The sequence below is a fragment of the Vulpes vulpes genome, chromosome 16, assembly GCF_048418805.1.
Source record: "Vulpes vulpes isolate BD-2025 chromosome 16, VulVul3, whole genome shotgun sequence".
Taxonomy (NCBI): Eukaryota; Metazoa; Chordata; class Mammalia; order Carnivora; family Canidae; genus Vulpes; species Vulpes vulpes.
The window spans coordinates 52411997-52437202 of record NC_132795.1 but is presented as its reverse complement, the minus strand read 5'-3'; the positions used below and the strand labels follow the sequence as shown (position 1 = coordinate 52437202).

Here is a 25206-nt window from a genome sequence, read left to right as displayed (position 1 = left end):
TTAACGAGATGTGTATGCAAGTGTCTGCAGTGGTCCTGGGGTGACTGTAATAATGTCGTGATAATAGCTACCATTTATTGGGCACTCACTGTGGGCTGGGTCCTGTGACAAGCAGTTCCCATGTGTCCCCTCATTTAATCTCCATAACTGAATGAGGTAGGTGCTATTTGTCCCTGCGTTTCTTGGATGGGGAGACAGAGCCTCGTGGAGGTGAAGCCACAGGATCAGGGTTGCAGAGCTGGTGGGGGCTGGGGTAGGGGTGGGGGCTGAGCCAGACCCAGGCCATGCCCCTCCAGGAGAGGAAGGCAGAGGGGTCCCCGAGCCCTGGACTCAGGCTGCCCACAGCTCGACCTCGGTGGCCAGCCCTGGGCTGTGCTGGGCAAGAGGCTTCACCTCCCCTAGGTGTGTGCCTTCTCCTCCATAGGGTGGGAGCTGTAGGGATGTCCGTCTCCTAGGTGGGCGGTGAGCCTTGAGGAAGAAGACCCCTGTGAGGTGTTGAATTGGGCAGCTGCAAACAGGACCACAGGACCCTGTCGCCGGCGGCCTCTGGGCGCTACAGGCCACTGGGCAGGGGACTGCGCACCAGGTCATCATCAGAGGAGCCGGGGAGAGCCGTGGCAGGGACTTCAGGCAGGGTGTGATCCTGTCGGCTTGCGTTTGCACACATTTGGGTTCCCCAGGGCTCCTGGAGCTGCCCCTTTTGCTTACAGTGGACACTCCATTCCACAGATGCCCCCACAGCAGGCCCTCGATGTGCGCATATGTCACATTGAGCTGGAGAGCGATGATAATGGTAACATGGAGGGTTACCTGGGTACTTGGTACCCGCCAGATGCCATGCTCAGGATCCCCGTTCATTTAACCTGCACAGCTGCCCTGGGAGGCGGTGTTATGATTGCCTTGCCGATTTTCCAGAAGAGGAAACTGAGGCTCAGAAAGATTAGGACATTGGTCTGGGGTCAGTGCAATGCTGGGGTTCAAACCTCTGTTGAGATCTGGATCTTTGGATGCCTGGGCCTCAGTATCTGCTGCCCCCAAGCCTCTCCCAGGGTCACAGATGGGCACAGGCCAGCTGCCACAGAGATCTTGTGAGTCCGGAGGCCAGGACCTCCCCACTTGGGCACCTCAGAGGCCTGCCAGGCCAGTCTCTGCTGGGAGAACCGAATCACAGAGAAACAATTAGCAGGACAAAAGACAGGAACAAGTGTATCCTGGGGGAAGCAGGTTTTTTCTCTTGTCTTCCCAAGTGGAGAAGAGGGAGGGGTATATGTTGTGAATCAGGATGTGGGGTTTTTTGGTGGGGGTGGGGGAGGAGGAGGATATTGATATTTATTACACCTTGTATGGGCATGATTGTTGAGATTTTTAAAAAATTAATAATCCATTTCTCCTTCGCATGTAATTAAAATGTTCTCTAGTCTCTAATTTTTGTCGTTTTCCTAATCTAATTTGTTTTCTGACGGTGTCGATTCTTCTTGCGTGCGCCAAGCAAGGGGGATTTTTCTTCGTTTAACGTGACTGGGAGATGACTGACCAGGAATAGTTTTAAATTATGTCATTTTCTCCTTAGTTAAATGCAGCGCAAATGGAATTGGAGGGTCTTAATGACCAAAAATTGAAACAAAACGCAACAAAACATCTTCGAGGCCTTATCTGTTTACACAGTCAAAAAAAAAAATAATTATGGGAAAAGCAGGAGAAAGCTAGCTGGTCTTAGAAGGGAGGCATCGGCTGTTGTGTGAAGCGCGGGAGCCCGTCGGGGTAGGATGGAGACTGAGCCCGGCCACCAGCACCGGTCAGAAGGACCTTAAAATCCAGTCGCTGCAAATGCAGATGGCACTTTGCAAGGGAAGACATGGCAAAGGGAATGATGGCATTTGCAAGCTGCAGTTCTGTGTGGCTTGGAGATTTGACTGGGAACCTCAGAATTCCTGACATCCTTATAAGGCATTCGGGAAGATTTTTTTTTTTTTTAAGTAGATCCTCCCCCACCCCCCCCCAGGGCCACCCCCTGAGCTGAGTTGGTGGATGGCAATCTGTCTGGGAAAATCCCTTCTCCAGGCGCTGCTCAGAGATATCTTTAGGCGACATTGGTGTTGAGGCAGGAATTTGCGCCGCGCTCCCACCTGCTCGGGCTTGCAGGGGTGCGGGTGTGGTGTGTTTGGGGGTCTGTGGGGCGGGGGTGGGGCTGCAGGGGAATCCTCCCCACTCCCCCTGCTTCCCATAAGTGAAACTTAACCTCACCTGTTTGCAAAATACCAAGCCATTGTCCTGCCGCATCTCCTGGTCACCCTGTCCTGAGCATTTTGCCGAAGAAAAAAAATAATGTCTTAAGTATTTAAACATGTGGGACCACGCATGCATCCGTCCTTGGTGTTGTGGGCTTTTTTTTTTTTTTGTGGTCCCCTCCCTTCCTCTCCTTTTCTTTTTACCAAAGTATATTCATCAAACTGCTGAGTTGGAAAGATCTGTAATGAGTTTTTGAGCTGTATGACTGTGTTTTTTTTCTCCCCCCCCCTTCGTCTTTCTAAATCTTCATCTGACATTAAATAAAGCAAATCCCAAACAGATTAACTGTCGCACGGTTCTGCTCTGTCTTTTCAGTCTGCTCCCAGGCCTGGCTCGGGGCCGGGCGGCGGCGGCGGCGGGAGATGCCCGGGCGGCCAGCGGAGGTCCATGTGGCGCGCTAGGTGGGATCCCGGTGTCCTGAAGGCAGAGGCCCTGGCCCTCCTGCCCTGCGGCCTGGGCATGGCGTTCTCCCAGTCTCACGTGATGGCCGCTCGGAGGCACCAGCACAGCCGACTCATCATTGAAGTGGACGAGTACAGCTCCAACCCCACCCAGGCCTTTACCTTCTACAACATCAACCAGGGCCGCTTCCAGCCGCCGCACGTGCAGATGTAAGTGGGCAGCTCTGGGTGGGACCGGCTGCGGACCTGGGGCCTGGCCGTCTCCACCTGTTGGCTGAAGGGCTTCTGGAATCCCAGGATCACCGAGGCTCCAAGTGGGGAGGGACGTGTGAGCAGCTGCGGTCACGGCCTGGGGGCCGATGCTGGCTCCGGTCCCTCTTTCAGTCGGCCAGGAGATGTTTCGCAAATATTTAAAAATGAGGTGATGGCACATAAAAAAAAAAAAAAAAAAACAGACTTCTGGCTTTGCTTTACAAAACCGAAAGGCCTGGCGACTTCAGGCCCACAGGGGCTCCTGGTGATATCTGGGGCTGGGGTGGGGTGGGGGTGGCGAGTTCCAGCTGCCCCCTCTTGGTATTTGGGTTGGTGACTCCTGGGCTAACTCACGTTCCTCATTGTACAGCTGTGGAAACTGAGGCCCAGAGAGGGAAGAGGGCTTGCTCTAGGCTCCAGGCAGGTTGGGACCCTAGTTTTGGGCTGGCTGGCTTCCCTGACCACCACCCCTCCCTTTTGTCCGGACCCCCCCCCCCCCACTTCTGTTGAGAAAGCAGGGAGGCTTTCCTGACGGACCAGGGAGTCCTGCCGCCTGCCCCTTGGGGCTGATGAGGAATACCAGGGCTGTCCCAGGGGTACAGACCGGATCCCCTGGGACTGTGGGGAAGCTTCCCCCGCCCTGGGTGGTTTTCTGAGGTCTGGAGAGGCCAAGGAGCCAGGGGGGAAGTGGCCAACCCCCTGGCCCTGCCCTGGGGAAGCTCCTTGCATTCCTGGAAGACCCTTCTCCTCCTTTATCCTGGACTTCTTCCAGGACCCTGAGCACCATCTCCAGGGAGCAGTGGTAATGTGGGGGCCTCGTGGCCCTTGCTTTGGGGAGCCTGGAGAATCAGGCTCGTGCATGACTTTGGAGAGTGAGGCCAGGGGCTTTTCACTCCTGGGCCAGGAGTTTGGGGGCAGGTGGCCGCTGCCCCTGGTGACTCTGTGGCTCCCTCAGGAACCAGCCCCTGGTGTAAAGGGTGGATGCGGAGAGATTCCTCATGGGAGGAAGGGCTCTGGACGGCAGGCGGGCAGCAGGCCTGGGGTGGGCTCCAGTGCTGTCTTCCCTCGGTGCTCACTTGGGAAAATGCTCATTTCTGTGGGGACTGAGGTCTGGTGTTGTCACTGGCTGCTGACTCTATTTTTTGTTCCCCATTTCTACTTGGGGAACCGCCTCCTATTTCCATGTTGGGGCCAGATTGGCAGATTGGGTCCGGATGGAGGGTCCTGGTTCTCATTATTCGATTTCTGAAGCGGGGGGGACCTTGAGGCCTGGTGGGGCTGCTGCAGGGAGGAAGGCCATCTTCCCCAGCTTGGTTTTCTCTTTCGTCCAGGGGGTTAGTCCTCCCGGGCTGGGCGTGACCAGGCCTGAGGTCCCGGGATGCTGGGCTGGACTCCTGCCCCAGTGGGAATGGGCAAGAGCAGCTGGGTTGCAGGCAGAGCAAGTGGGGCTCATGTGGCCTGTGCCCCTGTGCACCCCCTCTTAGAGGGGTCCCCGGGCACCAGAGATAACACCCTGCAGCATCACGCAGGGCTGTCACTTCCAATGTCTCTGCCTGGACCCCACAGAACACCCAGCAGGCCCCAGCCCCAGAACAGAGCTAGGGGAGGTCAGAGGGGAGGAGGGCCGGGGGGGGGGGGGTGGAGGATGGAGGAAGGACAGGAGAAGAGGAGAAGAGGGGAGGAGGGCCGGGGGGTGGAGGACAGAGGAAGGACAGGAGAAGAGGTTGAGACCCAGAGGAGGCTGAGTGGGGGCAGCAGGCTGGGAGGGCTGGGGCACCAGGGCCTCTGAAAACTGCCCAGCCGGGAGGGGGGTTTCCCATGCAGGCCCCTGCAGGCCAGGCTGGGTCCTGAGGCAGCGCAGTGAGCAAGCTCAGGAGAGAGGGGCGATGTCTCCCATTTAACCCACCAGCAGCTGTGGATTCAGGAGGTTTGTAAGCAGCTGCATAGCATGCTGGTTAGAAATGCGTGCTCTGAGCTCTCCTGCCCGGGTCTGAGCCCCGGCTTGGCCACTGACTTGTGCTGTGAATCTTGATGCCTCGGTGTCCCCATCTCTAAAACGCTGAGGACTAAGTAGGTAGATCTACACAGGGGGCCAGGTAGCAAATGTTCAGTGTTGTTAGTCCACATGGGGCTGGGCTAGGTGCTTGGACTATGGGTCAGGGACAGAGCCCTGCCCACGCTGAGCTGACATTCCCGTGGGGCGGCAGACGGTTGGCACACATGTCACACAAGCGTGGAATAGCATATGATGCTGGTGTTGTGGAGGAAATGCTTCCTGGCCTTCTGGGGTCACCCAGCTAGAGCACGGAGAGCAGTTTCACCCCGGCCAGCCCTATTGCCATCTCTCCTGGCCTGGAGGAGTGGCTGCGTCCCAAGGCAGGGGTTCGTGGCTCCCGTTGGCAGTGGGGCTCAGGGGTTCAGGCAGTGCCTGGCGAAGAGCATGGGCTGAGCCCTGGTTCTGGGCTCCCGGTCTAGTGCTCCCTCACTGCCTGCTCAGGCCAGCCCGGTTCTGAAACACAACTTTACATAAAGCCGGGTGAAGCCAGGGCCGTGCAGGGACTTGGGGGGCTGCTGCCTCCCACCCCCCTTCTTCCAGACTGCAGGCATCCAGCACGAGGGAAGCATGCGGGCTGCTGGCGGTGGCTGTGCAGGTTTCCATGGCGAGTCTCCGTCGAGGGAGAGACAGGAGGATGGATGCCGCTTCCTGACACGTGATTTATCACTGCCCTGGGCTTTGTCTCCAGGGTGAGGGAGCATGGGGGCCGTATTTAATAAATCCACAATTTATATTTAATAACAACAGTGACAACCCAAACATGGCCTCCAATTGAGCTGTGTGATTTATGTGGTTGCCCCCAGAGACCCGGTGGTGATGAGGCCGCCTTTGCTTGAGTAATGAATCTCTGGATCTGGGCCTCTGGGTTCAGGGCCCCAAGACCAAAGACCCCTCACCCTGAGGGCCCAGAAACCCTGTGGTGGCCTAGGGAGAGCCCTGGGTCTCTGCCCTGGGTGGCCTGGTGGCCCAGTGGCCGGTGAGAAGGCTTGATGGACGGGGTTATCCCGAGGGTCTGCCCTGGAGGTGCCTTGGGGGCTGGTGCCTGGCACAGTGACTCTTCCCTCTGGCCTTTAAATGGAATCCTGTTGGTGGAGACTTGCGTCATCCCGGTTAAAGACCTCCAAGCACGGCTTGAGGAACGTAGCAGTGTGGCGGGAGGGTGGCTGTGGCCAGGCCTGGGGATGCCCCTGGTGTCCGGCTGCTGGACCTCCCAGCCATGCTGGGTCTGGGCGCCGATCCCTCAATGGTGGGCTGTGGTCCCAGCCTGTCCTCACACCAAGAGGCCCCCAGGAGACAGTGGGGGTCAGCCTTGAGCCCAGGGAGGCCGAAGGGAGAAAGCAGGAGAGAGGACTAAGCCTAGAACATTCTGGGCCTCTTCCTGTCTCGAGTCCCTGCACATGCTGTCACTTCTGTGCTGTACCCCCGCCCCCCACGCTTTGTCCTGCCAACACGGACTCATTCTTCAGATCTCACCCAGCTGTCACTTCCTCGGGAAGGCCCTCTGACGGCTCTTCAGACTGGATCCCTGCTTCCCTTGAACCCGGCCCCAGCTCTAGGGTCTCTCCCTGCCACCAGCATGGGGCTGGTCCCTGGAGCCTAGCGCGGTGGGCAGATGGGAAGAAGAAAGAAAAGGGAGTGAGGATAAGGCAGGGAGTACAGCCCTGGAAGAGTGGGGGAGATCAGGGAGGGCTTCCCGGGGGCAGCGGCATAACCCCTGGGCTGGAAGGACCAGCCAAAGAAAGGCCCAGAGGAAAGAAGGAAGGGAGGCGTGGGACTCAGGAGGGCAGCTTTGTGGGGTCACCTCCGAACAGGGGCCTCGCGAAGAGAGCGCTGGGCAGCTCTGTGACTCTGAGCTGACCGGTCACTGCTCCTCCTCTGGGACTCAGTTTCCACACTGTAGAATGAGGGGATGGGATTGGCAGGCTCTGCTATTTTTTATTTTTATTTTTTTAAAGATTTTATTTATTTATTCATGAGAGACACACACAGAGAGAGAGAGAGAGAGAGAGAGAGAGAGAGAGAGAGGCAGAGACCCAGGCAGAGGGAGAGGCAGGCTCCATGCAGGGAGCCCAACGTTGGACTCGATCCGGGTCTCCAGGATCACACCCTGGGCTGAAGGTGGCGCTAAACCGCTGAGTCACCTGGGCTGCCCCAGGCTCTGCTATTCTGAAACACCGCGGCTGATGTCCGGTCGCGTATCTGGATGTGTAGTTTGAACCTCATTGCAGGAGGAAGTCCTCTGCCCCCCACTTCTGGCCTTCAGAGCTCCCCATTTCCCCAGGAGTGGAGATGACAGAGGGGATGGCCTCTGGCTTCTGAGGTCCGTGGGTTTTGGGTCCAGGGGCCGCACTTCCAGGGAGCCAGGGGCTCACGGGTGACAGAGCCTTGAGAACCGGAGCCAGGGCCCAGGGAGTAGCTGCGGGGGGCACTCACATCCAGCTCTCCACCCCGAAGGTCCTTGAGTTTTCACACCTTCTCCAGGAGGGAGTGGGCTGTCCCCACCTTGGAGAGTGGCCTGGAGGCTGGGAGGGTCCAGGGCACGGAGAGGTGACCCCGTGAGGGTGCTGGCCTAGGTCTGGGCGCCAGAGGTCGTGTTCTCTCTTCTGTGCCCTTCCTGCTGCCGTGATCCCCGTGGGAATACCCCGTGTTGGGCAGGGGAGAGGTGGCGACAGGTTTCAGGTCTCAGAGAGAGAGCTATAGGTGTCACTTCTCTAACCCCTGCAGAAATGTCACTGGAAAATAACCACTTTGCTTTGTTTTCTTCCGCACAGAAGGCATTGAGGTCAGATGTCCAAATTCCTGTTGTGAAGACCCAGGTTCAAATCAACTCTTTAACGTGCTAGCCAGGGCTTTGGATACGAGACTAACTTTTCCAACCTCAGTAACTTCCCAGGGTTGCCATGACTCAGGTGTTAGCCAGGGTTTGGCATGACAAGTGTCAGAAGCCCAATGTGAATCGTCTTAAGGATGAAGGAGAGTTTATTGGCTCACCTAGTTAGTGAAGAAGTCCATGTTTGGATCCAGCTTCAGATACAGCTGGATCTAGGGGTCAAATTATGCTGTCAAGCTCTCCTACCTTCTTGGATGATCTCTCTCTCTCTTCCTTTTTCTTTCTTTCTTCTTTCTTTCTTTCTTTCTTTCTTTCTTTCTTTCTTTCTTTCTTTCTTTCTTGTTTCTTCCTTTCTCTTGACTCTTGTTCTTCTTTACTTCTGAACACTTCCAGTCTGGGTTTCTGGGAGCTCCCTGAGGGGACCTTGGTGGGTGTCCTGTCCACAGGCATATCCCTTGTGCGTAGCAGGGGCCTGGCCTTTGGGAGGCACTCAGTAAGCATTTGTCCACAGGTTGACTGAATGAAATGAGCTGGAACTGGAAATAGTCCAGCCGGGTGTGAGTTCTGGAACCAAAAACCAGCTTCAAATTGCAGCTCCACTAACCTCCATGGCTGAGATCCTGGTCGAATGTTTTCTTAGCCTCAGTGTCCTCATCTTTGAAATGGGCACACCCATAGTACCCTGACCTCCTGGTCGTTGTGAGTGTGAAGACAGTGATTGCATGTCTTGCACTTACCGGATGACCAGCTCTCGATCTCTGGGAAGCATCAAGCACCCGTCTTTGTTATTATTTCAAGGTTGAGCATTTGTTACAAGCCAGATAGCTGGAGGACTCTGCAGGGAAGTGAGAGTCTTTATTTTTTTCTCTGGGGATTATTAGGTTTGCATCCTCACTGAGCTCAGTAGCCTCGGGGTGGAGGGAAATAAGCACGCAGTTAATTAAAGAGCCTGGGCTCCAGCAGCGGGCCAGCTCAACTGGAGCCCCGGAACTCGGGCTGCTCTTGGCTGGCTGATGGCAGGTGAGGCTGAGGCCTGCTCAGGCTCCTTGCTGAGGGGTTCACAGGAGGACAGGTTGTTGGGACCAGAGGCGGCTCTGGAGGTGGCATCTTGCTCCCTGTCTCTCTCTTCTTCCTCTCTCTTGTCTCTTTGCGCCTCTGTCACCTTGTGGCATGCCCACAACCTCAGTGTGTATAGGGGTGAATAAATGAATGAGTGAATGAATCTGATTGGCTCACTCATGTTCCTGTGCCAGGACAGGAGCCCAGTAGCGATCGGCTGCCCTTGGTCCAGGCCGTTGTGCTGGGGCAGGCAGGACGTACAGGTGATCACAAGCCTGGTACCTGCCACATTGTCTGTCAGAGGGTCAGGGGCGGGGAGGAGGGAAGGGACAGAGGGATGGGAGGGAGATTTTAGCTCCCAGACCAGCTCAGGTCCTACCTCCTCCAGGAAGCTTCTAGGGGGCCCCTCTCTGGGTTTGGGCCTTCTCTGGCTCCCAGCTTCTCTATCGCCCAATCAAAGCTGGTGGCCTTACTGTCACTGCCTGGCCAAGTCTGTCTCCACCATCAGGCTGTGATCTCGTGGCCTGGGATCAGGCCGGGCTCATCCCCCAGCACTGAGCCCCAGGCTGGCCCACAGTGGGTGGGAGGAATGTGTTGGGCTGAATGAATGCATGGATGCATGGATGCAGAGCAAAGAGGAAGAGTGCCCAGGGCCTTCTTGCTGGTCACTATCCGAGTCAGGGAATCTTCCTCTTCTCCCTGGTCACGCCCCGCTCTGCCCTGTGAGGGGGTCTAACCTGCCTTGACCACCCCTCTCAAGGGCCAAGCCTGCGCCCTCCCATCCGGGCACCGTGATAGACGCAGAGAGGCTGGCTTGGCGCCTCCGACTGTGGTGGATAGAGCGTGCTAATGCTCCCTGCACATTAGCATGCTGAACCCACGTCTCTCGTAAGGTGTTAATTAAATTTCTTCGAAGTATATTGTCTGAAAAAAAAAAAGGATAATTAGAAAGATGTCTTTAAAAGTATTTATGTAACTGATATGGTACCGCTTTTGGTTTGCCGCATAATTAGATTTAAACACAACTCCTCGAGCGGCATACTCATTTGCAGAGAGCTGCTCGTTGAAATGTCATTGCGTTGTTTTTAAGAGTTTGGAGCCTGGCGAAATCATTCAGCTGAGGAGGCTGAGCGTGGTGGGGGGAGTACTGCACGGAAGCACAGAGCTGGGTTTGTGTCCCTCAGTCTACCTTTATTCCCTGGGACGCCCGGGGCCACTTGCTCGGTGTCTTCGTCTGCAGAGCCAGAGGGCTACGATGGGCTTCCCGAAGCAAGAAGTTAACATTTCTGTGGCTCTTTTAATTTTCTGGTAGTTTTTGCTTCGTGAGGTAGCTCCATTTTACAGGCAGGCAGAGCAAGGCCAAGCGGAAGGTCACACATTAGCGGTAAGTGGGAAAGCTGGGGTTCAAAGCCTGGTCTTCTGGTTCCAGGACACTTTTCCTACACATCCCTGGAAGGCCCTTGTTTTTTTGTTATGTTTTTAAAGCTTTTATTTACTTAGAGAGAGAGCGAGAGACAGAGCACGAGTAGGGGGTGGGGAGAGGGATGAGCAGACTCCATGCTGAGCAGGGAGCCGACTTGGGGCTCAATCCCAGGACACCGGGATCATGACCCGGGCCAAAGGCAGATGCTTAGCCAGCTGAGCCACCCAGGTGCCCCTGGAAAGCCCTTGTTTTAAAAATGATGGGACCATCTCAGAGTTTAGAAAAGCTGCTGCCTACCTTTCATGCCTTGGTTTCACGTGCTCCCGTGAAATCCCTGCTTTTACATGCAGCTCTCCCCGGATGCTGTGTGTGCTCCACACGCGCTGGGGAGGGGGGGTGGTCAGCTCCTTCACTAGGACCAGAGGCTGTAGCCCTTGCATTCTTGATGGGGCTGATGGCACCCCTGAGGGGCGAAACTGGCTTTTGGGGGGTGAGAAAAGCTTATTCTTCTTATTATAAAGCCCAGATAGACATACAGTGAGCGCATGAACAGATAGAGAGCTATCTGTGGTGTTAAAATCTCCTGGGAGGGGAGCAAATAGGGAAAAAACATCTAAAAAGGCCCTGCAAGGGGTGATAGGAAGGAGGGTTAGCTGTCACAATCACACTGTGCCCACCTCCATGGGCCCTCCGAGGGCCCCGTGTTACAGAGGGGACACTGAGGCCCAGGGGACACCTGTTATTGCCCAGCTAGCAAGCTGGAGAGTTGGCACTTAGACCCCTGAGGGTTCGGGGTGGATGGGGTCTGAGCCGACGGGGCTGAGTTGCAGCTTCGGCCACGGGCCAGACACGGAGCACCTGCAGTGTCTTCTCTCCCTGCAGGGTGGACCCCGTGCCTCACGATGCCCCCAAGCCTCCCGGCTACACCCGCTTCGTCTGTGTGTCTGACACCCACTCAAGGACGGACCCCATCCAGATGCCCTACGGCGACGTGCTCATTCACGCCGGTGACTTCACAGAGCTGGGGCTCCCGAGCGAGGTGAAGAAGTTCAACGAGTGGCTTGGTAGGTGCTGGGCAGGAGGTGGCCTTGCTCTGCTGCCCCGCGAAGCCCTCCCTGTCCTCCCACTCCGTCATGCCTCGCCATCTCCTACCCCAGCACTCGATCCTTTTGGCCTGGGAGATGCCCCCCGAGGGGATTTTGCCCAGGTTTGTTAACGTCTGCTTGCGTGTCTAGCCCCCCGCACGCCCCCGTGCCTGGTACAGGTAGGTGTTCCATAAGTAATTGGTGAATGAATGATCAAATGGGTGAATGAATGAATGACTCTCTGGGAATGGTGATGCCGGGGCGGGCACTCGGCCATATGGACCACCCACCGCCATGGTGCCAGCTTCCCCTGGGAGGGGGCCTGGCTGCCAGCAGGGGGCCTGTGCAGGCTCCCCCAGGGGCAGCTGTTGGTCGGGGCTGTGGAGCGCTGTCCCACGCAGTGGGTGATGCTGGGCGGTGATTTATAAGCACATCCCCAGGGAATTGTCATCAGCTTTTTGCTTTCTTCCCAAACAAAAGAGATAGAAATGTGGATCACCCCCTGGGAGAAGCGGCTTGCTTGGAATCCAGAGAAACCTCAGAGGGGGTTTGTCTCTGCCGGGGCCTGGGGGACAGATGGAGGGCCCCTGGTGGTCCTCACTACAAGCTTCCGTGCTTGGAGGTGTGGGTGCAGAGCCGGCCACCTCCATGCCCAGCCCGGCCTGCTGGCCCGCCAGCCGGTCCCACCCCCCGGGTCCCTCCCGCTGCGCTGTTGGCTGGGAGCTTCGTGAGCAGAGGGCCAGGAGCGACGCGGGGAGGCTGCAGTGAGCGAGAGGCCTGGCTCTGCCAGTCGAGACAAATATTTACAAGCAAGGCCTTCCCCTCCGCTTGGCAGGCTTGGAGCTTTAAATATTGATTTTTCGAATGGGAAATTCTGATCAAGTGCCTTGCTTGGGCTGAAACGTGTGAAGGCCCGGGTGGGAGAGAGCAGAGAGCTCATGCAGGCTGGGTCTGCCACCGGCTCCTACCTGGCCCCATGCTGCCTCCTAGGAAGGGAGCCTCGCTGACATCTCACCTCCCCGGCTGTGGGTCCCCAAGGATGTGAGGCTGCGCTTGACTGAGCCAAGACTCCGTCTCCGAGGCAGATGCCAGGCTCCCACTGTGGGCCAGACCCGGTGTGTCGCTTTATTGTGTCCCCTTGCATGAATGAATGGGCGAATGAATGAATGGATGAATGAATGAATGACTCTGGGAACGGCGAGGGTGACTTTTGGGAACCAGGTGAATTTGGGGACAGGGGCTGTTTTTGTCCCAATGAGGCAGTAGAGGATGTCGACTGAGGTTTTCAAGGGTGGGGACCGTTTCCGACGAGCCCTGGCCCCCCGCGAGGTGCCATCCCCTGCAGTGGCTGAATGCACCCCACAGCTACCCGTGTGGTAGGGACGGTGCCACGTGCTGTTGGTGCAGGGAAGGGGGCAGCCAAGGCCAGGCGTGTGGCAGGCATGAGAGGAGTTGCCGTGCGCTGTGGCCGGTGTAAGGGGCACTGTGGGTGAGGGCCCCGGAAAAGACGGCTGGGCTGGCCACGACTCTGAGCCTCGGGAGAACTGGGGGCCCAGGGGCCCAGGACCGTAAGGTGGGCATTTTAGAAAGATGGCTCTACTTGCCTCTTCACGGAAGTCAGAACAATGTGCCATGGAAATTGGGGGGGGGGGGGTGTCTTCATAATTTGCACCTGGAGCTGGATTGATCTATTTGCCTGGCTCGTGGTGAGTGAGGAGTGTGAGCTTACAGAGGGGTCTCCCTTTCAGAAAGGGTTCCTTTCCCCCAGGCATTTCCCCTTTGCTGCCTCGAAGTGTTTGCTGATGCCAAGGCCTGTCATTCATGTGGGGTGGGGTCGGGTCGGGGGGCTCAGACCCAAGAATGGGGAGCCCCTCTTCTACTTGACCAAGAGGTAAGGAATTCACACATGAGTGAACATTTAAATAGGAGCAGACTTTTTGGGGGACCTGCCTGTTTTTTATTTTAGTTTTTTAAAGATTTTATTTATTTACTCATAAGAGACACAAAGAGAGAGAGAGAGAGAGAGAGAGAGAGAATGAGGCAGAGACACAGGCAGAAGGAGAAACAGGCAGAGGGAGAAGCAGGCTCCATGCAGGGAGCTGGATGTGGGACTCGATCCCGGGTCTCCAGGATCATACCCTGGACCGAAGGTGGCGCTAACCGCTGAGCCACCTGGGCTGCCCTGTTTTACAAGAGTACGACTCAGCCTCCGTGGGCTGGCAGTCCAGGTCTCCCGGGATGTGATCGTGGCTGAGAGCTGGGCGGTGAACGCATTAGGTCCACGTAGTTTCATCGACCTGGGCAGGTGTGCTTTTTTAGACAGCTAGTGTTTGATGAATGGTAATATGTGCCAGGCACTGTTCTATGCCCTTTGGGTGTGTCATCAGATCATTTAATCCTCCCGACAACAGAATGAGGCAGGAGGTGTTATCGTCCCCATTTGGTAGAGGAGAAAACCGAGGCCCAGAGAAGGGAAGTGATTCATCCAAGGCCACGCAGATAGTAACCCTGGCGGTTAGTTGGGCTCCGGAGCTGAGCTCTTGCTCACCTCCATCTCCTTTCTTGTTCTTCTTATGGTGAAATCTCTCTGATCCAATATAAAGGTGTAGATGTCGCCATGTGGGGCAAGATGTCCTGGGTCTGCTTCCTGCTCAGGTAATGACAGAAGCCACATGACCTCTCTGAGCTTCAGTGGCCCCATCTTAGATGCCGGGAGCCAGGCTCCTGTTGCCCTGCCTACCTCTTTGGAGGTAGGTTGTTTGCAGGCTCCCTTAGGGTGGAGGAATCGATCGGGTTTTGTAAACTGTGAAGTGCTGCTACATGGTACAGTGGCCGCCGTGAGCTGGCATTTCCTCCCTGGGGTGGAGACAGGGGTCATGGGCAGGTCCCACAGGACAGGGGACATCTGGTCAGGAGGTTGAGCCACAGGGGAAGTCGTAGAGCAGTTTGTGCAAAATTTGTGGAGTTTGTGGGAAGCGTTGCTGTATGTTCTCAGCTATGTCTGCAGTTTACACACATGTGCACACACGCATGCACGCACACACACAGAGGAACGACCAGAGGAAGGACTCATTCACCCATTCAGTCTGCCTCACTGAGAACCCACCACGTGCCACCTGTATCGTGGGCTCTGGGGTGACATGGGGCGGGAGGGACCGAGCAGGCTGGCATTCTGGTGATGGGGACACAATTGCATCTGGGTAGGCAGGCTCGTGCTCACATAGGCCTGTGGGCTGGACACTGGAGTTTGGGGTTGATTCTAAGTGCGATGGGGATTTTGGGAGATTTGTGTGTGTGTTTGGGGGTGACCTTTAAAAACATGTTCAAAGGCCTGGACTGCAGAGTTAGAGTGGAAGCAGAGAGGCCAGTGAGGGCAAAGTCTCTAGAATGTTCCAGAACTGATGTCTGAGTGGGAGGATCATGGGAGATTTTCCTCTTTGTGGTTTTCTCTCTCCTCCACCTCGATTTTCTGTAGGGAGCATGTGTTATTCTGCTGGCATTGTGTGGAGGCAACAGTAAGATCTTATTTTATTTTATTTTTTTTTTAAATCTTATTGTTTTTAAAGAAATCTGGCCTCTCCAGTATCTGGTACAGAGTGTGTCCCAGGATGGGGGTGGGTCCTGGTGTCACCCAGCCACTCTGGAGGTCTCCTGGAGCCCTTCCCTAGGCCAGCAGGGCCCCACCCACCTCAAGGCCCCACTGGCCCAGGCTCTTCTCCTCGGGTAAGAAAGTTATGGGTTTGAAATTCACAGCCGGCTTCTTCCTTGTTCATTGATATCATGGGAAACATTTAAAATCATATTCCAGGGGCCACCCCCGGATGGACAAGAGGAGATTTAAGAACTTAATAGGGGCCTTCTTTATAAATCAAGTTTAGGCACCTAACTGGAGGCGTGTGGCTAAATTCAGGCTGACTCTAATTTGCGGCAGGTGCACTGCCCTGGGCTTGGCTGTGAGTGGTGCCCATATTTTGCCCACTTGCAGGGTTCTGTGGGAATGAGTTCATTGGAGGGGGTGGCGTTGGGGGGTGACCGGGTTCTCCTGAGACCATTAATATCTTTCCTGTTGGCCATTAATAGACCAAATATATTCATGAAATAGAAATGCCAGCTTGATTTGTAAATGTTCCAGCGAACAGCTAAAAAATTGCTAGGGACAGGCTTTTTTTTTTTGGCTATGAAGAGTGAAAGGAAGGGCAAAACTGGCTGAAAATGGACGAGAATGTGCTAGAAGCTCCTTGCTCCTCCACAGCCAATGATCTCAGTGTCACCCGAGCCTCACTGGCTGACTGCAATCCTTGTTCCCCACTCTTGGCTCATGCTCTCCCGTCAGTGGGGAGCGTTCCCCCTCCGGAGTCCGGCCCACCCCCGGCGTCTGGGAAGCCTGCCCCACCCCGTTTGGCAGCACCAGTCACCCTTCCCATTGTGCACTCAGAGCTCCCCATTCAGGCCCTGGTGGTGGCCCTCCCCTCGTGGCAGGGAATTTGTCTGTGCCTTCGTGCCCCTGTCCTCTCCAGACTGTCGGTCCCTGGTGGGTAGGGCTGAGCCTCATCCCCAGCAGCGGCCAGCACTGGGCCCTGGACGGAGGCTGTGGGTTCGGGATGACTGGAGTGAGAGGCACCCTGGTGCAGCGGGAGCCCGTCCCTGTGTCCCCAGCAGGGCGGTGTGCAGCAGACTACCTGCCGCTGGGTGGGAACTGCAGTAAGAGGGGCAGAGAGGAGGGCAGGGCCGTGATGCAGAAGGGCGTGAGCTCTGGCTGTCACAACACTGGAACTTAGGGTGAGTCTGAGGAGACCCAGAGTCGGAGGCTGAGTTGGGGTCTCCACGATGAGGCCAGGAGCTGAGGCCCCCAGGGATCTGGAACCCAACCAAGGAGGGCCACGTGGAGATGTGGGGGTCCCCGAGGCCAGGGGTGCTGAGGGCAGGAGGAGAGGTTGAGCCCCAGTAGCATCTACCTTCCAGGGTGCTGGCTGATCTGGGGCCTTGACACCGTGCACACTTGACCCCGGGTGCAAACACCGGGCCCTTGGCTCTGAGTGGCGGCCGTGCCCTCAAGACCTGTCAGCATATGAGCCGATTTGCCAGCGCCACGGGGCTCGCTCGCTGACTAGTGGGTGCCGGGCTGGCCTCCTCAGCCCCAGCCAGGAGAGGCCTGTAGTCTTGTAGCCCTCACTCCACCCCCAGCTCCCCGGCCTCAGCCCCCTGCCCGGCCCCGGGAGTGAGCCCCGAGGCTGCTGGTGCCGTGTCCTCACCTCTCCTCTCCTCTCCTGGCTTCTCCTCTGGCCTGGATGCCGCCCCGTCTCCCTTGGGTTCTGCTGCTGCAGCTCCCACGCTACCATCCTCTCGCACTGCCCCGTGTCCGCCCTGTCTGTTCCTTGTATTGCTCCTGAAGGGGCTCCCCGTGGGGCCAGCCTGGGCCCTCAGCTTCTTTCCAGATGACAGTCGCTCGGGCCTCCAGCGCTTGCTCCAGCCCAGACCTGCAGCACCTCCAGCCCCCCGTCCGCCGCCAGCTTTCTCTTTGAGATCCAGCTGGTGTATTGTTCATTCTTTCCAGAAGGCACTTCCTCCTGGGCGTCCACCGGAATTTCAGGCTCATTCTGTCCCAAACCTGTGACCCGTTCCCCTAGGCTACACACCCCTCCAGTGTGACACCCCCCAACCCCATCCACAGATCCTGTGCCCTCTCCCTTCCCCCCGAGGCTGGTATCGGCTGTCCTTAGTGTTATTCTGACCCACTGCTGTCTGCTTGTCCCCTCCACCTGCTTGTGTCACCTGCTGAACCACTGTGGGGACCCAGGCTCGCCTTCCTCCCGCAGGATCCTGTGAGCCCCTGGGGGGTGGACACGGTGCCCCGGTCAGCGTGGGGGGTCTCGCGGCCCAGCCCTGCCTGGCCCTGAGGGGTGCCTGGCGGGTATTTGTTGAATAAAGCGTGGAGAGGTCTATAAAGCACCCGACACACCAGTTAATTAAGTGGTACTACCCTTAGCAGAATCAGGCAGGGGAGGAAGATGAGGGCCTGGTAATGGAGTATTTGGAAGTTATAATTAACTTTTTACTGGTGCCCTAGCATGAAACGATATATAAGACAATATAAAAGGGGTCCAAGGATTTAGTTAAATAGAGCTGGGTCTTTTGCAAGTAAACCCTTAATTAAAATCTGTGAGGGAGGCAGGGAGAGGAAGGGAAATGCAGAAATCACTCTGAGGCGGAGTCTTTGGTTCCTGCCTCGTCTGCCACCGCGTGTTGAAGGCCTGAGGGCCGCAGAAACCCGCTGCCCACAGTCCTTTGTCTCTTTGTGGTGCCGTCCAGAGGCCCATGGAGTGGGCTCCAGGTCGGGGTGAGGGGCCCCGGGAAGGAGCAGGGTGCTGGGCCTCCCCTCAGGTGGGTGCTGGAGGCTGGAGGCTGGAGGCTGGTCCGGGCCACAGGGATTGTTAGAATTTGTGGGAAGTGATGTTTTCCGTGCAGCCTCAGCCAGTTCTCTTCCCGGGGCAGCCCAGCTTGTGGCTGGTCCCCGCTCTCCGGTCCACCCTTCCTGTTTTTTTTATTTTATTTTATTTTATTTATTTATTCCTGAGAGACAGAGAGGCAGAGACACAGGCAGAGGGAGAAGCAGGCTCCCTGCGGGGAGCTCGATGGGGAACTCGATCCCAGGACCCCGGGATCACGCCCTGAGCCAAAGGCAGACCCTCAACCACTGAGCCACCCAGTTGTCCCCCTGGTTCACCCTTCCTGTGGGGAGAAGCCACCCTCCCTGTGTTGCCCTCAGCTCGGTCCCCAGCCGTGTAATCCTTATCCCTTTAGCTTGTACTTTCTGCCTTCCACCCTTCCTGCCTCCTCTCACCAAGCACTCCTCACCTGTGTGCAGGTCACCTACTTGCCGCCCTTGGGCCGTGACCTCACCCCACTTTCACAGCTTCATGCTCCGTATTTGCCACGTGGTGTTCCTCCTGACAGCTGCTGGGGAGTGTTGTGGGGGCATCCCACATTTTAGGTACCAGGCTGCAGAGACAGTACCTGGGTGTTCCTACTCGTGGCTGGCACTGTCCCCCGTCCCCGTGCACCCAGCCGTGGAGCAGGATGCTTTCTGGGTTCCACCAGGCGCTGCCGGCTTGCTCTCCAGGCAACAGAGCCAGTGCACTGTCTGGCAACATGGGGACGGGGCGAGCGGAGGTGGGACCTGGCTGTGGCCCGAATCCCCAGGGGTGTAAGCTGCTCAGGCTCTGCAGGGACAGGGCTCACAATGATCTGTGGTCAGGACCCACAGCCTCTTCACTGAGCAGGGGACGGAGCACTGAGTGGCCAACCTGCATAAAGTGTGACATGTGGACTGTGTGTTCACTAAGACCCTCCTGGTGCTCCTACCCAGCTGTCCAGGCAATAGTGCCCAGTCCATACTCCTGGCTTCTGGGCCTTGGGTGGGTCGGGCCTCCCTGCTGGGTTGGGGCCGTGGGAGGACAGGGGAGGGGTCCTTGCTCACCCCAGTCAATACATGTCTGAGCTGCCCATCATGTTCGCTGGCTTGGTGTTGGAGGTTCAAGGATGGCCACCACAGGTACAGCCTCTGCCCGAAGGGCCTGAGGACAAATGCAGGACGGGTTATAAAGATGAAACAAAGTAAAGAGACAGGATTGTTTTGGTGATTAGATCAGTAAATCAGGTCAACAAACAGGGGAGGTGATAGTGACTGGGGCAGGGGTTTACCTGACATAAGGTGACCTGGGAAGCCACCTCCAAAAGGGTTCTGAGCTGAGAAGCACCCAGTTCTGAATTGCCTGGTGTGTAGCTTCAGGCCCACAAGGCTGAGCCCAGTGGTCATGGAGGCCCAGGGAGGAGGCACAGGGAGGAGACCCAGGGAAGAGGCCCAGGCCTGCTGATTGGCAGCCCGCAGCCAGGGTGAAGACATGGATTTTATTCTAGATGTTAAAGAGGCCACTGGGGCTCAGGCAGGGAAGGGACAGGGTCCGACTCAGTGTTTTGAAAGAGTCCTTTGTCTGTTGGGTGGAGCTGGGCTGTGGCAGGCCAGGAGGACACTGGGCACCAGGAGAGCCTATACGGGTGTCAGTGAGAGGCAGGGGGAGCTGTGACCGGACCTGGGAGCAGGTGAGGGGACAGAGCACAGTGCCGGCTTTGGCTGCAGTTTGGAGGTGACATCCACAGGATTGGCTGATGGGAGGTATGGGTGGAGGGTGAGGGCGATTGCTGACCTGGCATCCACAGAGCCAAAGCGGGCCTGGCATGAGGCGGGCACTCCACAAGTATTTGTTAAGCAAAGGAAGAAAAGAAAAGAGAAATTTTACAATGCAGTCACATGAATCAAATTGTCCAGCCAACTTTTTTTGTTTTTCGGTTTTTTAAGATCTTACAGTGATCATCACTGAGTACATACAGTAGACCTGAAATGGATCCTGGTTCATTTGCTCGTTAGCTGGACACCATGGCCTGATTCAGACATTTCCAGAAACACGTTATTCTCGCAAAGACTCAAGACTGAATATTTAATACAAAAATATTCTTGGGCTTTGGTCCCCGTGTCGTTTCTGGCAGCTCTACTCAGGAGCTGGTTGTTGTCCGAGGATTTTGGTTGCAGGTAGCACAGTGGCCAATGTGACTGATGGACATGTGCTCACCTCGGTGCAAGGTTGATGCTCAGATGAAAAATGGGTGAATGGTCCGGCAGAGATTTGATGTTCATTTAAAAAATTGAATTTCTATATTCATCAAAAAAAAAAATCATCACAAAGCCAAAGTGTGTTTTGGGGGCTAAAAGAAAGAAAATTACCTTCCAATAAAGATGGAAAAAAAAGGTCTAGAATTTTAAGTTGTGGTTCAATGATGTTAGGTAGTCATAATTACAGTATGTGTAAGTCCCTTGAAAGGTGTGCTTATGTACTAATTAGCTTTTTAAAAAGATTTTATTTATTATTTATTTTAGAGAGAGAGCAAGGGGGAAGGGCAGAGGAGGAGGAGGGAGAGAGAGAGGGAGAATCTCAAGTAGACTCCACATTGGGCTTAACCTCCCAACCCTGAGCCAAAGTTAAGAATCAGATGCTCAACCAACTGAGCCACCCAGGCGTCCCTTAAGTGCTAATTATTTATTTACAACAGATTGGCTTTGGAAATAAATGAGACCCACTGGTGTGTGTGTGTGTGTGTGTGTGTGTGTGTGTGTGTGTATTTCAAACATGTTTTACAATATCACCGTTCTAAAAATTTGTGCCTTAGGTTAAAAACAACAACAACAAAATTATGTTTAAACAAGGTACAGATGCACATCCCTGAAAAGCCTGGGCTCTCTGAAATGTTCTTCCTTTGTTTCATTTTGTTATTTTGGGGGATTTTTTTGGCTTGCTTATTTATATACCATTTTGTGCTGAAAGATTTAAGATGGTTTATTTTTATTTATTTATTTATTTTTTAAAGATTTTATTTATTTATTCGTGAGAGACAGAGAGGGAGAGAGAGAGAGAGAGAGAGAGAGAGAGAGAGAGAGAGAAAGAGGCAGAGACACAGGCAGAAGGAGAAGCAGGCTCCATGCAGGGAGCCCAATGTGGGACTCGATCCCAGGACTCCAGGATCAGGCCCCGGACCAAAGGCAGGCGCTAAATCTCTGAGCCACCCAGGGATCCCCTAAGATGGTTTATAAAAATAGTAAGAATAGTAAAACAGTAGAATATTGATGATAAATTAAAAACCAAGATTTAAAGAAAAGAAATTAGAGTACTTCAGAAGGAAGGCCCGGGGCGACCCTGTGAGCTGGAAATCAGAGACTGAGCCTTCTGGGGGCCAAAGTGAAAAGGGAGATGCATTTAACCAATGGCTTTGATGACTGAGAGGAGGAAATGTGCAAGCCCCTCTGACTGATCCATCCCTGTGCCATGTTGGGTGTCCATCTCATTCAGCTGTGAGTATCTTGAAGACCAGACGTGTGTCCCTATCTTTCCTGTGTAGGAGGATCTTGGTAAAGATTTTTTATTTGGATAATAACAACAAATATTTGGTGTTTCCCAGTATATTAAACGTGTCCGTTTCTGCCATTCACTGTGTGCCCCACCCCCACCCTTAGGATTGATTGAAGTTTCTTTTTTTCCCCTCTACTGATTTGGAAATTCTACATTCTTTTTCAATTTGTTTAGTGGTTACTCATAAATTTTTAATATGCATCTGACTTAACTCCGTCTAAAATTAATCAACGCCTCCATTCTTCCCTGAAGGTCCCTGGAATGCACCTACCCATCCCCTCACTGCCATCTTATATATCTTTGCTGTCTGATGTCTCACCTCTGATTTGTTTTTAAGCCTGCCCTGAAGTAGGCATCATCATGATTATTAATAATAATTGTTTCCAGTTTATACGTGATTGTTTACTCAACATATGTTTGCTGAGTACTTGTTATGGTGCTGGGCATGCCTCTAAGCACTGGAGGTGAGGTAGTGAATGAACAGAGGGCAGGCCATGGGTAAAGAGAGCTCTAGTATGTGGGAGAATCAGGATAAGGGGTCAGGGCAGAGCCTTCTGATGAGGTGACATTTGAACAAAGAACTGAATGGTGGAGCTGGTCAGGGAGGGCGTTCTGGGCAAAGGCAGCAGCTTTGAATTAGCAGTGCTGGTGACACCTTTGGGACCCCCTGGGAGGCACATGGCTGGATTGCCATGGAGGGCTTGAGGGAGGAGAGTGGGGGAAGCAGTGGCTGGATGGGGGATGGGAACCAAGTAGGGGAGGCCAGGCGGCTTCATGTAGGAAGTGACACTTGAGGGAGGCCTTGGCATTTGGGCAGTGTTTGGTCAAGTGAAGGCTGGGTTCAGGCCTTCCTGCTCGAAGGGGCAGGCCAACCAAGGGTCTGAGGCTGGAGCCCTGTCTTGCCATCGGTTTGCAATCGTTCACTCACTCAACAAACATTTATTGAGGACCTCTCTTGTCCTAGACCCTGTGCTAGGTGCTGAGGATACAGGTAGCAAAACAAACAAGACTTCCACTAAGAGATGTATATGTAAGAAAACACCATGGCATGATGGAGATGGAGTGAAGTGATAGCCTGTGGCCAAGTTAGACCCATCTAGGTTTAAGTCATAGTTCACCTGCTTCCCAGGTATGAGACCACGGGCAGGTGACTTACCTGCCCTGGGTCTTAGGTCCCCATCTGTACAATGGATCCTCCCAGGCTGGTGGTCGTGGGGAGGAGGGATGACCTGTTAATAACCCCAGGGGCTCGGAGCCTTTGCTGGGTTTCCCTCTAGGACCCTCCTCTTCACCTTGCAGGGCATCTTTACTCCTTAGTACTCATTCGAGGCTGTGGAACCATTGGAGGGAATTGTTGGTTAGTAGAAAAATACCAGCTTGGTCATTCAAGAGTTGGAGAAGCAAGATTTTTCTTGCTGGTGTGCTTCTTTTCTTTTCTTTTTTTTTTTTTTTCTACCAACGTGGAGAGACGAGTTAGGATATGAAATAAGCCCGTGGGTTTTTTTTAAATGTCATTTTCATGCTGGACTTCATTCCAAAACAGGAATAGTCAACAGCCAGAACATCCTGGCTAGCACAGAAATGAAATATTCCATCCCCGTGTGCACACAAACTTCTGAAATGTCTGGAAGATCCCACCATTTCCCTGTCCGCACCTTCCCCCGCTTGCCTCCTGCACCCAGACTCAGCATAGACTTTATCGGAAGCTGTGTCGGGTTTGGTTTGGAGATTGTGATCACCACCTAGAGAGGGTGTGGAAACGGCCCTGTCCTACTGCTGCTGTTTTTCCCGAGCTGCCCCTGCTCACGGGGCATCTCCCCACCTGGTGTCTCACATAAGCCTCACAGCTCGCCCTTCTCAGACTTTAGGCACGTGAGAAGCTGCTGGAGAGGGACTCTTGTTAAAGTGTGGATCCCAATTTCGGCAGGTCTGAGATGGGCTGGAGATTGTGCATTTCTTATGAGCTCCCAGGCAGTGAGTAGTAGCCATAGACCAGCTCGGTCCAGTACGGTGGTCACCGGCCTCATGCAAGTACCGAGCATTTAACATGTGGCTAGTGTGACCGAGAAGCTGACTTTTTTTTTTTTTTTAAGATTTTATTTATTCATGAGAGACAGAGAGGCAGAGACACAGGCAGAGGGAGAAGCAGGCTTCATGCAGGGAGCCTGATGCAGGACTCGATCCCAGGACTCCAGGATCACGCCCTGGGACAAAGACAGGCGCCAAACCGCTGAGCCACCCAGGGGTCCCCGAGAAGTTGACTTTTGTGTTTTAGTTCATCATAATTAATTTGAAATTAAATAGCTACAGGGGGTTAATCGCTATTGTACAGGATGACACAGCTAGACAACCCCTTGAGGTGTCTGCCATTAATGCCTCTGCAGATGAAGAAACTGAACTTGAGGAGGTGAAGAGCTTGCCCAAGATCATACAGTAAATAAAAGTGGAATCAGGATTCTCACCCAGGGTCTATGCTCTTTCTTAAATTTTTATTATTTTTTTTAATACCGAAGGTGACTTTTTTTTTTTTTAATGTGGGACTTTCTCCTGTGTATCCAGAAAATCCTAGCATTTTCAATTAGCAAATCACTCCTTTTCAAGACTGTTTCAGTATTCGTGACCAGGAGTAACACTTCATAGCATCAGGGCCAACCAACCAAAGTCATGTTTAAGGTGCTGACAGGCTGTGAAAATTTGTCCAGTACCCTATACTTCATATTCGAAACACACATTTTGCTACCAAGCCTTGGTTCCAAGTCTTATAGGGACATAATAGCAATAATGACTTCCTCTGGATGGCGGTTTATGGTTTAAAGGCACTTAACAGTTTAAGGCACTTTACAGTTTAAAGGCACTTCATGGTTTAAAGGTACTTTCATGTTGTTTGCTCCCTCGCAACAAGCAGCCTGGGTTCTTTGTAATGTTGTCCCCACTTTACAGACGAGAAGACTAAGGTCCAGTTTGGGGTTGTGGTTTCCTGGAGGTCATGCAGGTCCTGGCTTTCAAATGACACCTTCTCAGAGAGATCTTCCTTGGATTGGTCAGGCCTCCTACCCCAATGCTTCCTATCCAGCTCACCTGGCTTGATTTGTTCCGTTTCCATTATCCCCACCTGACCTGGTACTAAATTGTTTATTCTTTTATTGCCAACACCCCACAAAGGTCTAGGGAGGGATCCCAGATCCCATTGGGCCCCATGCATGCTTACACTTCAGCACCACGGACAGCCCCCCCCCCCCCCCCCCCCCCGCCCCGCACCTTTATCTTTTATAAATTAAATCAGATTCCTTACATGAGAGAGGAGCCAGTGGGAGGGATGCCGCCTTTGGAGCAGCAAGTGGACCCCCTCCCCAGTGCTGCCTGGCCACATGCCCAAGCTTCTGGGCAGCCTTGAGATAATTATTAATTTTATGCCTCCCTGTATTCATCTACAAGTGGGGGTACCAAGTGGGATGATCCACTTTCTTTGTGGAGCTATCATGTGGATTGGATAGGACATTGAGGTTGGGATCCTGCCTAACCAAGCACACTGATCTGGAGAGACTGGCCTCAGTTTTCTCATCTGTAAAAGGGGTCTCATGTTGACAGAGCTCACTGAGGCAAGGGGTGATCTGGGCTCAGCATGGGGCTTGGCACAGGGTAAACACATGGTAGACTCAGCTACTGTTTCTGTTGTGGGTAGTTTGTGAATTCATCTAAAGTGCGGCACAAAGTAGATGCTAAGCTGACGGCAGCTTTCATGGTTATTATTAATATCATCCAAGGAGGCCTTTTTTTTTTAATGATCAGATATTTAGAAGTTAGACTTTAGTTCTTTGAAATTTCTTTTAAAAGGAAAGCAGATTTTAAAAA

General features: G+C 54.1%; 1 protein-coding gene across 8 annotated transcripts in view; it reads left to right on the top strand.

Moving 5' to 3' along the window:
• MPPED1 (metallophosphoesterase domain containing 1) overlaps positions 1-25206 on the top strand; it is a 78531-nt gene that overhangs the window by 11074 nt on the left and 42251 nt on the right. For 7 of the 8 annotated variants that reach the window (XR_011997870.1, XM_026017443.2, XM_072741719.1 and 4 more), the window contains 2 exons: positions 2605-2900; positions 11193-11374. Coding sequence is in view for 7 of the 8 variants with exons in the window: in XM_026017443.2 (XP_025873228.2) it covers positions 2605-2900; positions 11193-11374 (478 nt within the window). In the remaining variant the exon portion in view is untranslated. Of the gene's footprint in view, positions 1-1719; positions 2151-2604; positions 2901-11192; positions 11375-25206 lie in introns of those variants that run through there. The other variant, XM_072741721.1, reaches the window with a different exon arrangement.